At 37.1% G+C, this 15180-nt stretch overlaps 1 protein-coding gene across 1 annotated transcript in view; it reads left to right on the top strand.

Moving 5' to 3' along the window:
- KDM4C (lysine demethylase 4C) overlaps window positions 1–15180 on the top strand; it is a 443969-nt gene that overhangs the window by 262113 nt on the left and 166676 nt on the right. The window contains exons 13-15 of the mRNA XM_056130576.1: window positions 1571–1752; window positions 2356–2569; window positions 5023–5099. Coding sequence (XP_055986551.1) covers window positions 1571–1752; window positions 2356–2569; window positions 5023–5099 — 473 coding nt within the window. The remainder of the gene's footprint in view (window positions 1–1570; window positions 1753–2355; window positions 2570–5022; window positions 5100–15180) is intronic.

Here is a 15180-nt window from a genome sequence, read left to right as displayed (position 1 = left end):
TAACTTACTTGTCTCATCTTTCATTTGTCATGTCTTTTTGTCTTCACACTGTTTTCTCTTGTTGTCTTATAGGGGGACCTGAGGTGGAAGCCATTTATATTTAGAGTTGGGTTACTTCATTGCAAATGCACGAAAATGTTCTTACCCTTTGTTTCCCTGTTTCTGATGAAATGTTGAGTTTTTCATTGTTAATAATAAAAGAAATGATGATCAGATGATGATGATGATGCCATCAACATGGAAGTAGAACAATTCTCTTTTGCCCAGTTTGCATTTGGCATCTTCTGAATATTTTCAGCCTTTCCCTATTTTCCCGTCTAAACAAATCTGCTTTTACTTTGTCTAAAACAGGTAAGTCAACAAGTGCCAGAGCACACTTTCTAGGAACACTTTGGAGTTGAAGAGGTTTTTTTTTTTTTTTTTTTTTTGGTAAAATTGTGACAGCTTTGGGGGAAGAATTTGACAATGTGACATTAAGCATTAGAGGCAGCTGTGTTGCTGCCACCTGTTTTGATACCATTCCTTTATTATAGACGTGAAACCCTGTTCTCCTAACTTGTTAGCTAGTCCTGATTTGTTGGTTTTTTTTTTTCGGGGGGCATTAGGTAACATTTTGGAAAATGATTTTTTGATGCGGCATAAATCTCTGCTCCTTTGATGTTAGCAGATGTACATGCTTAAGAGATTCACGCTTAATAGATGCCCACTACGGGCATCTGTTAAACAAATAAGATTTGCTATGAGTTTTTTCGTCTTATGTCCAGTAGCAGTGCATTGCTTGATGTGTAAAGTTGCTCTCGTTGTTGTCATATTTCTACATATTGCAAAAGTTAGAGGTCAATTAACAATTTCTTTATAGGATTATACTCTGGCAAGGAAATAATAAAAACACATTAAGGCAGTCACTGGGCTAGTATTTTCATACTGAATTGCATGGAATATGTACTTAATTGGTTCATATATTGGGCTGGAGTGATAGCACAGTGGGTAGGGCATTTGCTTTGCATGTAGCCGACCCGGGTTTGATTCCTTTGTTCCTCTTAAGAGCCCAGCAAGCTACTGAGAGTATCCCACCCACACGGCAGAGCCTGGCAAGCTCCTCGTGGCATATTCGATATGCCAAAAAACAGCAACAAGTCTTACAATGGAGATACTACTGGTGCCCACTCGAGCAATGGAGAAGTTGCTCCAATGTATATAAGCTTTTTTGCCATGGAAGTGTTGTGGTAGTAGGAATACCGAAGTAGAGACATTGGAAAGGAGAGGGCAGGTCAGTTATCTTGGTGGGAATGGGGAAGCTATCCAGAGTTGGAGAGCAGGGAGAGTGTAGTTCTTAAGGTCTGTTCCCATCCTTGAAGAATGAAGATGTAAAAAAAAAAAAAAAAAAAAAATGAAGATGTAAGGAAACATCTTTTGTTCTACTTACTGTCCGAATATATTCAAAAGATAAAACAGATTTGCTTTCTGGGATGAAGACTGTTACTTTGAAACATTTCCTTCTTTTATAACAGGGGTGACTGTTTCTCCCAGGGTCCCATGCTCATTGTGTCTTCATGTTCTCTCCCTTCAGAATTGCCCGAGGTTCCATCAATTGAGGAGGAGGTTGAAGAAACAGAGTCATGGGCAAAACCTCTTGTCCATCTTTGGCAGACAAAACCTCTCAACTTCATGGCTGAGCAAGAGTATAACGCCACCATGGCCAAAATGGAGCCCTTTTGTGCCATCTGTGCTCTCCTCTTGCCCTACTACAAGGTAACGAGGCTGAGGGGTCACAGTCAAAGTTTCCATTCACTGCTGCATATTCTGTGTGATTATGAGGACACATGTGAATCCTTGTATGGTAGTGCATGCACGACAAGGAAGACATTAATATGTCCATAATATTCATTAATATTTCTGGAACTATCTATGGCTATCCAGGAACAGCAAATGAAAAGCCTCCTATTGCCCCCACCCCCCGCCCTGAGAAATGTTTTCCTGTTTTATCAATTTTGATATCTTGGTTTATTTCAGTCGTGGGGTAATTCTAACTACCCTCCCCATATCAGAAAACAAAATATTCATAAAAATATCTTATAATTTCTATGAAATATGTATGAAAATAGTTTTTAGTAGCTTATAAGTTTCTCTTACAGAATATTCTCTTCTCCTATGCTTTGTTTCCAATTGAGAGCCTGAGGAGTGGAATTGATTAAAAACAAAACAAAACTAATAGTTGGGTCAAGGAGAAAAAAGGGGAATAACAGAGATGGAAATTAGTGGTGACAGAGCAGCTGTTAATGGATCTGAGTGAGAAGAACAAATGGAGAGCTCTTTTTCGTGTTTTTCACTCATGTGGGCATAATTGTTTTTCAGCCAGATAGCAGCAATGAAGAAAATGATTCTAGATGGGAGACAAAATTAGATGAAGCAGTTTCTTCTGGAGGAAAGACTAAGCCCCTCATTCCAGAGATGTGTTTTATTTATAGTGAAGAAAACATAGACTATTCTCCACCCAGTGCCTTCCTGGAAGAGGATGGAACAAGTCTTCTGATTTCCTGTGCAAAGTGCTGCGTACAGGTTCATGCAAGTAAATGAATCTCTCATTCATCAATCATGGCTTTTTGGTGCTTCATGTGGTCTTTAGTTCTCATTTCTTTGTAACCTAACACATCCACTGCATTGGACTATTGGTATTTTTTTCCCTTTCCTTTTTCTTTTTGTAGCAATTGACATTTTTAATGGTTAGATATTCTTTCTCATATTTTTTCTAATGAAAGTATAAATGGGTATATTATTTTTCCCCCTCCAGTTTCAAGTGGGTCTGTTAAATTTTGTATGTTTGTTTGTATTGGGATCATCAATCATCATTGAGCTCTTTTTAATATTTTTTTAACAATTGAATTTTATTTATTTTAAAGATGTATTTTGTGAAGAGTCTCTTGACTCATGATTGTTTTGCACGACTATTGTTTGTTTGTGTCGGACCACACCTGGTAGTGCTCAGGGCTTACTTTTGGCTCTGCACTCAGGGATCATTACTGGAGGGACTCAGGAGACCAAGTGGGTTGTTGAGGATTAAATCCTGTTGGCTGTGTGTAAGCCCTGCCTACTGTACTATCTTTTTCTGTGGTTTTTAAATAATAAATAGCCTTGGTGATGTGAGGACTTATTATTGTCAAGTTTAATTGTGAAGTTTTTATCCTTTATCTTTTGTAAGAGTAGGGAACGCTCCGATGTTTTCTAGTGTAGGGTAGCTATTTTTACTATTTTTTCCTCTAGGATTGAGATGGTTAAGTTCTATAACTTTCAATTTTCAATTTTTACGTTGTTAGATACCAGATGGTAAATAAATTTTAAAAATTGGTCTGCTTTATAAATTTTCTGAAATGTGTAAAAAGAATATACTACAACTTTGTTTTAAAGTTTTTAAATAGTTCAGATCTTACCAAATCAGATATTTTCTTAATACACTTATTAATTATATACCATACACCATATATATATAGTAAATATACAGTTAGGAAGATTATTAAGTATCAACCATTTCTTTCAGTGTATTATGAGTGAATTATAAGATAGGTATTATCTTCTATATTTACCACAGAGTAAGGTCTTATGTAATGTCAAAATAGCCTTGCTATCTACCATTTATTACTTAAATAGATATTGATATCCCAAGGAATTTGAAAATAATCTTCTTCAAATATAATTATAGGTGCCTTCTTGTGTCAATCAGTAATACATGTACAATTTCTCTCTCAGTATACATTGTTGTACCTATACAAGAAGTAAAACCAGTACACAAAAAGTTAGAATTTAATCTGGCCTCCTGAATGCACTAGCTTTGCAATTTAGCTGGCTTATAAATGTGTGCTTGTACTAGATATTATATGTTCTTGATTAATTTTGATAGGCCTTTATTTGTGCCAGTATATTTTTTTATTTCCCTTCACATTCCAAATGTGAAGGAAAATTTACTTATTAAAAATTTTCAAGATTCTTATTTCAGTAAGTCAGAGTGACGTATTTTTGTTACAAAAATTTTTGCACCATCAGCTATCTTCTTATATAATTAGTTTTTGTGGGGGCTGTGGACATTTGGGCCACACCCAGCAGTGACAGGGTGACTAGCTCAGTGCTTCTGTGGTACTAAGGGACCATGCAGTGCCAGGGGTCAAACTCAGGTCTCTCACATACAAGGCAAGTGCCTTAACCTGCACTGTCTCTCTGGCCATTCTATAATTATTTTGATTTAGACACGTACTGAATACTGAATAGATGAGTTGGAAACATCTATACTTAATCACCACTTGTGAGTTATGCATTCTTTGTTCCTGTAAAAATAATTAAATCTAGTTAAAATTTTTTGAAAAGTAAACAAATCACAATAATTTAGAATCATTGTGTGAAAAATCATGTGTTGTGTTATTAACAAATTTCTCCATACTTTGCTTCATGAATTGCTACTTATTTTTAAATGTTTCATGTATGAAATTGTACTAATAACTGTTTTGTAAACCATGGTATCTACAATAAAAAATTAAAAAAAATTTATATCAGTAAGGGATGATTATTTAGGAATTTTCAAATTGGTTATTCAAGGATTATTATTATCATTATATATTAACCTTAGTTTGAATTTTTTTGAGGGATCTCCATACTGATATTTAGTATCTGTATCAATTTACATTTGCATCAACAGCATAAAAGAGTTTATTTTTCTCTACATCTTTGCAAATACTTATTGTGTCTTGACTGTAAAATTATCATTTGTATTCTTTATGATAACCATTATGAGCATTGGTGCCTATTAAGATTCACATTCCTGCTTCCTGGTACTGATGTCCACTTAGCAATGAGGCATAAGAGCCAAAAGTGTTTTTGAGATACCTTGTCTAACCTTTGTTGTAAGTAGTGAGAATTTTTTAAGAAAGGGGTTGCAATAGGAAGTTTTCTTATCTTAGTTACACTGTAATAAGATATTTAATACTGTTAAAATGCAAAAGACATAATTCATGGGTCCATACTATTATTTTATAGGTTGTTATGGTATCCCTTCTCATGAGATCTATGATGGATGGCTATGTGCTCGATGCAAAAGAAATGCATGGACAGCAGTAAGTGTCTTATTTTAGTATTTTAGTATCTTACTCCATCCACTCTGGACACTTTCAAAGCTAGCGTGCACACAGTCTTTTGTGTGATACTGTAGTTACCTGTATTTCTGGTCTTCTCTTTCCAAATTATCCTACATAGTGACTCTATGTCTATCTCAGAAATATTTCATTTCTAAGTATCACTCTTCAACTCAGAAAACCTACAGGAAGTGCCAGTTTATTGAAGTCCCTAAATAATGCTTTATTTTCCCACCTAGTTCCATTTTGCAATTCTTGAAAAAAATTTTTTTTTTGAGTAACAGTCACCATGGGTGTCCTCACTTACCATTGTAAAAACCGTGCTCATACACAGCCTTTCATAACATGGGGGTCTTTTTCCACTTATTCATTTACACTTCAAAAATTTTATTTATCAGCTTTGTGCTGGGAATTGCTGTGAATTTAACAAAGAACCTTAAACAACAAATGAATCACCTACTTGACAGACACAGATTGTTCTTCATCAAAGTTGTTTTTCCTAAAGACCCAGTTGAAATGCTAGTTTATGTCCAAGCGTTGAGTTCCAGCCCATTAATCCATTTTGTCACCCATTTTCCTATGTAATTACGTGTTACTTTATCTTTCCCTAAAAATTCATTTTTAAGATATATTAGAACATTCTTGAAAGTGAGAACGATCAGTCCTATACAATGTATCCCTTACTCTTGTCTTAGTGGATGCTCAGCTTGACGATTTCAGGGGTAATAGTAGCATTTGTTTTATTCTTCAATGAATCAAATTTCCTTGCAACTGAATTAAAAACCTGAAGGACAGTATAGTTAAAATGCTTTGCCTGGTAAAAATTTGTGCTGTAAGTAAGTATTTTAGGTTTCAGTGTTGCAGTAGACCTACGACTATAAATTAAAGGCATTCATGAGGATACCTTGAAGGCTTTTTTTGATGTTGTGATTTTTTCTTTTTTTTCTTTTTTGCTGGCATTCACTTTGTGTAGTGAGAGGAAAATGATGTGGAGGTGTAAACTATTGACACTCTTAACTGTCTAAATAACATGTTGGATTTGATGTGAGAAGTAACTGTCTCTAGAAGTCTTTTCATATGTGGGTCCAGAAAACGTTTTGACATTTCCTTTCATGTGGTCATTATGTTATCAAAAAAATGTGTAAATGTGGAGCATCTTTAAAGCAGCCAGAAAGCCCTGCTATGATAAATATATTTAGCACTAGTTGATACGCAAGCCCTAATTGGTTAGTTCAAGCCAAACTGTTATCTTGTAGAATCAGTTTTTCTAATATTGTCCTCTCATTTACTCTGAAGTCTAGGTTTAGAAATTGGAGACACTCTAACTTCATTCCCCAGGGTGTGAAGAGTTCTTAGTTCCATTGACAGTTATGCTTTGCTCACTCCTATTCACACACTGAGCATTCCTGTTTCTCCAAAGTACCATTATTCTTTGCATGGCAGAATTAGGGCCAGACCTAGACCATACACTCTGGTGCTGAGGCTGCTTCTAATTACTGTCACTGTCCTCCCATGGTTCATAGATTTGCTTGAGCGGGCCCAGTAACATTGTGAGACTTGTTACTGAGTTTGGTATATCAAATACGTCACGGGTAGCTTGCCAGGCTTTGCCATGCGGGTGAGATACTATCGGTAGCTTGCTGGGCTCTCCAGGAGGGGCAGAGGAATCGAACTTGGGTGGGCCGTGTCGGCTGCATGCAAGGCAAATGCCCTACCCGCTATGCTATCGCTCCAGCCCACTCCTAATCAATTATGCTTTTTATTTTTAACATGTATTAGGAGGAAATACTTAGATAAATCACTCTTTTGAATTTATTTGATGCATCCTCTTGTTTATCTTAACCCCTTGCACTCTCACAAAATGCAGTATGTCTTTAGTATTTTAATAGTAACGCTAGTAAATCTCATTTAGTTTACAGCAGAAATAGAGGCTCTTCAATATAATTATTTTTGACTCATAATTTCATATTTCTAGTTGGAACTCATTCGAATTCACGGTGAGCCAGTTTTGTTTTCAGTTTATCCATTTTGAATGAACTTTGTTTCTGAAATTTTTGTTCTAAGATTTTCTCTGAGTAAATAATTGAATTGCTGTTTAAGCATTGCAGAGAAGTAACTGACAGTATTGGTATTCTTGCTTAACACCTTTATTTAGTGTGGAGTGTGTGTTGTAATATTAAATTTTACTAAACACTTAAGTATGGTTCTTTGGATTTTGTAGCTGGAATGATTGCACTTTAAAAATGTCTTTAGACTTATTCAGAAATCAATCTAACACTGTGTTTCAAAGGAGCCCTCGACCTCCTTTAAAATGGAGTATCCTAAGACACTAACAAAAATCTAATAATGCTGATGAGATCAGATGATATTTAATAGCTGTTTGAACTTCACTGACTTTAATTTCTCATTAATTCTTGGTATTTTGTAAAACATAACTTTATAAAGGTAAGACTTACTTGTTATGAATGTGGAATGTTCCAGTATTTTGCTTGGAATATTTTGCTTGGGATATTTTGTGTGGGATATGTGTTGACATAGCAAATCTGATTGTTCTAGTTAATTCTTTTTTCCATTTATGATGAGTCCTTTGTAAATCTTGAAGGTAAGGAAAATAGTTTGAAACTCCTGCATTTTTCCCTAGATGTGTGTGAAAATGATATGTGGTAGTTTTTTTTAATGTATTTTTAAAGATTGTATATAAAAAGTGTCTGATGACAGTTGGAGAGATATATCAAAGGGCTCGAGTGTATGCCTGGCATCTGCAGATCCTCAGGTTTGATCCCTTCTGCCACATTGTAACCCTCCCCCAGCATTTGTGGCCTTGATTCCCCCGTATCCCCCCAACCACCACAACTGGGAGACTTCCCCAAATGTTTATTGATAATTGAATGGGTAAGGAAATCTAGTGTATGTATTTATACACATATACACCTAGGGATATTACTCAGCCATAAGAAAAGGAAAGTGAGCTCTGAGGGTCTTCTTTTAAGTCACATCAGTCAGACAAAGAAAAATGCTATATGATCTTAGCTATATATGTACAATCTTTTTAAGTGTTTTGTTTTAATTTTTGGGCCACACTCAGCTGTGCTCTGGATTTACTCCTGGCTCGCTGCAATGGGATCACTTCTGGTGTGGCTCAGGTATGCCAGGTATCGAACCCCGTTGGGTAGCATGAAAGTCAAGAGTTTTACCCCTGTACTAACTCTACAGCTCCTGTGTGATAGATCAAGAGGAAAGAGAGTGGATTAGTGATTGTGAGGGTTGGTGGTAGAGGGGGAAATGTGTGAAAATGGTCAATGAGGACAAACTTCTAGTTCTAAGATTAAGTTTTGAGAATTTGAAATGTGGAACAGTGACTATTGCAATATTGTATACTTGGAAGTACCTACAGGAGTAAATACTAAAATTTCTTAATATGCACACTAAAAATAACTGTAGTAACAGATGTTTTAACCAGCCTTACTTCAGTAATCATTTCTCATTATATGCACAAATAAAACCATTGCAGTGTATCTTACGCCTATACAATGCAGCATGTCAGTGATTTGAATCAAACCAGGATAGAAGAGACTACTAAGAGTAGTTGTATCCTAGAGTTAAACATTAATAACAACATTTTGAAAGGAAAGAAATCTTAGGTGTTATTTCATTGAATCTCAGACTGTAAATAAATTCATATGTTAGAAGGTAGTTTTCAAATAGCACATGATTGCTGAGGAAGCACATAGTGTTGGAATTGATTGCTCACTGACCAGCTGTCTCTTTACTATTTGTAAAGAATTGGTATCAGTTTGGGCTCCATTACCCTGCCACAGTTCTTAAACTGTGGAGGAGACTAGAACTGTATGTCTGTGATTGCCCCAACCCACGGGAATAGTCAACGTAGATAACTGGGAGAGGGTGCGTGCGCGTGCGAGAGAGAGAGAGAGAGAGAGAGAGAGAGAGAGAGAGAGAGAGAGAGAGAGAGGAATGGGAGCAAGTCAAGACTCTGATCAAGCTCCAAATTTATTTCTCACAAGCTAGCCTTTTATAATTGATTACATGAGGAAGTGGGCAAAATGGGGAATTAACAAAGCATGCAGATTTTTAATAAATTATGGTGTGAGCCCTAACGGTGGGCTCATGGCATCATCCCGGGCATAGCTCAGAAACTTACACAATGTATTTAACATTTTTCTAAGAAGAGATTAGTCTTAAATTGCAGGTCAGGCTGTACTGACATTTTGGCTCCCAGCAAGTGATCTTCCTTATACCTCTCACGACTGTTGGCGTGTTAGATTATGCCTGAATACTAGAGTGGATAGTTGGGTTGTTACAAATGTAGTGTTATGATCTGGAGTCTTTCAGCGCTCTATCCCGAAGTTTGGATTTATTCCTTCTTGTAGTTCATCTAGCTCCCATTTATTTTATCCATGGCAATGGAAATCAGTAACAAGAAGTATATTAAAGAATCAGAGTCATGTGATAGTGGAAGATTTTACACATTTTGGATTACCCCCTAACTTGCATTCTAGATGCCAGTTTTGTACCTTGTTCAAATGAAATGAACCGAGCTAGGTAGAGAACCTTCCAGATGACCTGTATATCTTGCGATTCAGGTCATATATTTCAAGTTTCTAATTAAATATTTTTGTTTTGTGTCTCTTTGATATGCCAAACACAGTAACAACAAAGTCTCATGATGGAGACGTTACTGGGCCCGCTCGAGCAAATCGATGAACAACGGGAGGACAGTGACAGTGAAAGTCTCTTTGTATATTTACTTACTTATCAGATTAATTGCAGACTATTTGAGAGCTACATTTAGTTTATAGTTTAACCCAACTTTATTAGGCAGTTCTTCCTCCTATTCCTCTTCCACCACCTCCTCTTCTCTCTCTCTTTCTCTCTCTCTCTCTCTCTCTCTCTCTCTCTCTCTCCTTCCTGTCTCTTCCTCTCCCTTTCCCCCAACTCTTTCCACCTTACCCCAGGGTCTCAAACAAGTACTTGATTCTTGAACCACATCCCTGGACTAGATTATTTTATTTGAAGTTACATTTTCAAGACTATTTGTTTAGTTAATTTTGGAGTAATTATTCTTTCTTTCTTGCTATCACTTAAGAGCAGTGGTTTCAGACACTGTTTCGTGTATTGGTGCCAATCCACAGCTGAAAGATGTTTGGAAACCACTGCTTTAAAGAACATTTCAAGCATTATCAAGTCCTATTTTCATGTATATGTCAGCACGATAGTTGTAATATTTTACCATTATTTTGATACTTTACCCAAATTTAATAATTTCTGAACTAAGTTACCTTTTCAGAAAATCTAATTCATTTGTTTATTTTTTTCACTGTCCAGTGATAATGCACTACAATTAAAACATCCCAATTCCTTATTTTAAGAATGCAGAATTTATATTTTTTGATCTTAGGCTTTCCCCCACCATTTTATTATATTTTTGGTTTTTGGGTCACACCTGGGTGTGCTCAGGGCTTACTCCTATCTCTAAACCCAGGGATTACTGAGCTGCCAGTGCCTCGATAAACATAGTGGATGCTGAGGATAGAACCCTTGTTGACTATGTGCAAGGCAATTGCCCCCCTCCCAAGTTTCCTTATACCTACATTGAAAAGCATTTGTCGTGTATATGTGTATATGAGTATGTGTCTGTGTTTCTGTGATACATATAAGTATTATCAGGGCTACATATATAATTATGAAGGGGATTATTATTTATATATGTGGAATGGGCTTATTACCCAAATACATATTTCTATTTTAAAATTAATATTCCAATCATTCTTATTTCTCTAGAGAAATAAGTAATGTAGTAATTTTCTACATTATCTTTGAAGAATTTATATTATGGATGTTTAAGTATAAATAAATAAATGTAAATAGGTTAGGAGGCTAAAGATAATTGAATATTATTTTACTCAGAAACAGTTAGGGATAGTGTTGCTAGTTGCTTATTTCCTTCCAGGAAATTTGTATGTTTTTTCAGGAGCCTTTTGGGTGTATGAGGTTTTTTTGTTTGAGTACATCAAAATCATAAAGCTTAACGCAATTTTGACCATATTCTCTAAGCTGTTATAAAATATATAAAAAAGAAAGTGACATTTGAATCCTGTAAATTTGGAGTCACTTCATGTTGAGATTTATAATTTTTACAGATCATGATTTGCCAGTCTTCTTTATGTGCTAGCATTTACTCCTGTTCCTTAGTTTTTAATTGTCAGTATTAAAGTCCCAGATAGACTTCCACTTGTGCTATGTCTTACTAGAGAGGTTTGTTTCATCATTTTATATATTCCTGGGGGGCAGAGAGGGTAAATGCAGAAACTCACATTACCTATAATCTAAACAAAATCTAAATTAAAGGAAGATTTAAAAGCACTATAATGAAGTTTTCATTAGAGATGTATGTGTAAGGTCTTTTGTCCTTAAATTTTCTTGATTCTTTGTTGCTTTATATTTTCATTTTGCTTTAATTAGGTTTTCTTAAGAATTGGAGACCTTCAGGAAAAAGAAATTTATTTTTAACCTAGTCAGAGGTGATGAGTAACAGAATGGGAGAGGAATTGCAAGAGAGATTAGTAATTATCAGACACATCAGTACAGATTTTGTGAGTTAACAGAAACTTTTTCAAGAAGAACTTTAGGGTCTTAATAGAACCTTATCTTACGGGCTGCTTAGTAATGCATAAAAGTATGTTATCTTTTAAAGTTCATTTACATATTGTTTACATAGATGTAAATGTATGTATAATGTATATATGTATATATAATATGTGTATATATATATATATGTAAATATATATAGCTTTTGGGAAGCACCTGCCATTGCTTAGGGGATACTTCCGTCCATTTAGCCACCTTCCTGACCATCAGGGCTGGAGCGATAGCACAGCGGTAGGGCGTTCGCCTTACAAGCGGCCAACATGGCCGACCCGAGTTCGATTCCTCCGCCCCTCTTGGAGAGCCCGGCAAGCTACCGAGAGTATTCGATATGCCAAACACAGTATCAACAAAGTCTCCAATGGAGACGTTACTGGGCCCGCTCGAGCAAATCGACGATCAACGGGAGGGCCTTTACCTTACCTTTTACCTGACCATCAAGTCCTGAAAGTTTTGGAGAATATTTTTATTTGAAAGTAATACAATACACCAGGCACCAGATATATGGTACAGCGGGTAAATCTGCCTTGCATGCCCTTGCATGCGGCAAACCTGGAATTGGTCCCCAACATCCTATATGTCTTGATTCCCAATTTGTAGAGCCAGCAGTAACCCCTGACCATTGCTGGGTATGAACCAAAAGCAAAAACAAAAAGAAACCACAATGAGATACCATCTCACACCTCAGAGACTGGCCCACATTCAAAAGAACAAAAGCAACCGATGCTGGCGTGGATGTGGCGAGAAAGGGACACTCCTTCACTGTTGGTGGGAATGTCCACTGGTTCAGCCCTTCTGGAAAACAGTATGGACGATTCTCAAAAAATTAGAAATTGAGCTCCCATTTGACCCAGCAATACCACTCCTGGGAATATATCCCAGAGAGGCAAAAATGTGTAGTCGAAGTGACATCTGCACTTGTTTGTTCATTGCAGCACTCTTTACAATAGCCAGAAACTGGAAGAAACCTGAATGCCCAAGAACAGATGACTGGTTAAAGAAACTTTGGTACATCTACACAATGGAGTACTATGTAGCTCTTAGAAAAGATGAAGTCATGAAATTTACATACAAGTGGTACAATATGGAAAGTATCATGCTAAGCGAAATGAGTCAGAAAGAGAGGGATAGACATAGAAAGATTGCATTCATCTGGGGGATATAAAGTAACAAAGTATGAGATTAATACCCAAGAATAGCTGAGATCAGCACCAGGAGGACTATTCCATAACTTAGAGGCCAGCCGGGTATCCTAGAGGAAAGGGCAGTTCAGATAGAGAAGGGAGCACCAAATAAAGGATGTTTGGAGGATCCTCCCAGGAGGGGAGATACATGTCGAAAGTAGACTATGGACTGAACATGTTTGCCACTCAATGCCTCTTTTGCAGACCACAACACCCAAACAGAGAGAGAGAACACAGGGGATTGCCCTGCCACAGAGACAGGGGGGATGGGGGATGGGGGTGGGAGGGATATTATTCATGGTGGTGGAAAATGGGCACTGGTGGAGGGATGGGTATCTGATCATTGTATAATTGAAACCAAAGCACAAAAAATTGTAAATCTACAACTTAAAAAAAAAAATAACGGGGAAAAAAAAACAAAAAGAAAATAGAAAGCAATACATTATGATCCTGGGTGAATTTTTTTTTTAAATTAAAGATTAGAATTTTCATACTGTGTAATAAAATACATAAACTATATGTATTTGACCAACTCAAGTTCGATTCTTTGCCCCTCTCGAAGAGCCCGGCAAGCTACTGAGGGTATCCCACCTGCACAGCAAAGCCTGGCAAGCTCCCTGTGATGTATTCGATATGTCAAACACAGTAACAAGTCTCACGTTGGAGACGTTACTGGGCCCACTCAAGCAAATCAATGACAACGGGAGGACAGTGCTACAGTGCTACATATGTTAGTATATACTTTCACTCTATTAAAGAGGACTTACCATACTCTGTACAATAATGAATATATTTGCAAACACGACCTTTTGTTCCTTTCCCCAAATTTCTTTTTCTCTCTAAAGAAATCAGCACCTAATCACAAAATAGACTTTCATTTGGACATAACATTTAATCACTATGCCCTTTAGTTTGCTTATTTTGCCTTAAGAAAAACAAAGTAATAAAGATGAATAAGCTATACCTTAACAGTCACTGGCAATTAGTCTTCAAAAAGTGAATAGACAATTGCAGTAATTGAAAAGTACCTGAATCATTGATCTTTGTTGGGGATGGAAGACTATTCTTCTCAAGCAGTGCTCAGGCAGTTCAGGGTCACTCTGGCACATCTGGGCCAACCCAGCTGTTCATTTGAGTTAGGGGATCCAACAGGGAAGTATTGCTCAGACCTGTACTATGGGTACCCCCAGAACCATGCCCGACTATGCTTGAGGGGGACTCAGTGGTGCCTAGATGCCTTATACATTCTCTCCCCTGACGGTCTAAGGTCTTTATAAAGCCTATCACACAGTGTTGCAGGGAGCTTCAGTATTAAAGAATCTCCCATTGTTGAATATATTTATCTGAGCTCTTGATATTTTTTTAAATTTTATTTTATTTTATAAAGTAGTTCACAATATTTGATTACACTTACTATTCAAACACCAATCCCACCACCATTACAGCTTCCTATCAACATATTTTGGATGGTTCCATCTTGAACCCCAACCCCTGCCCCAAAGCAGAACCAAAATAATTTATTTTGTGTTGTTTGTTATGAATAATGCTGCTGTATTAGTGCCTCTTTCAGGGTCAGGGGAATGAGCCCCATTGTATTTACTGGTTTTGGCATATTGAATATGCCACGGATAACTTGCCAGGCTCTGCCATGTGGGCAGGATACTCTTGGTAGCTTGCCAGGCTCTCCGAGAGGTATAGAGGATTTTAGGGTGACCTCTAATCGCCCTTGTAGGTTTCCATGGTTCAAACCACCATATTTGAACCCTATCAAATATGGTGCGGCAATCCTGGAAGATGGGTATTAAGTGTCTGATGATGTATCGAAGTGGCTGCGCGGTCTGGAAAGCGTCCTGCAGTGTGGTGTCGGCTGGGTAGTGGAGGTAGTGGAGGTAGTGGAGGTAGAGGAGGTCTGCCGGTGAGGTATTTATCTGGTACTAGTAGGGTGGGTCTTCTGTGTGTAATCTCTGGGTCTCCGGCGGTTGATGGTTTGTTATGAATAAGGTCGGACTACAGCTGAATCTCACGAAGACAATGTTTATGAGAAACGGTCTCATTCCTTATGTTCCATTCACTCTGAATGGAATGAACATCTCCGAATGCAACAGTTATGTGTACCTAGGTCAAGAAGTCAACATGACATATGCTTCAGAGACCTGGACCCTATGAAAACAGGATGAGAACGCTATTTGTGTCTCCCAAAGAGGAATTGAAAGAGC

Source organism: Sorex fumeus, unplaced genomic scaffold (genome assembly GCF_029834395.1).
Source record: "Sorex fumeus unplaced genomic scaffold, SorFum_2.1 ptg000079l, whole genome shotgun sequence".
Classification (NCBI taxonomy): domain Eukaryota; kingdom Metazoa; phylum Chordata; class Mammalia; order Eulipotyphla; family Soricidae; genus Sorex; species Sorex fumeus.
This window is presented reverse-complemented; position numbering and strand designations above follow the sequence as displayed.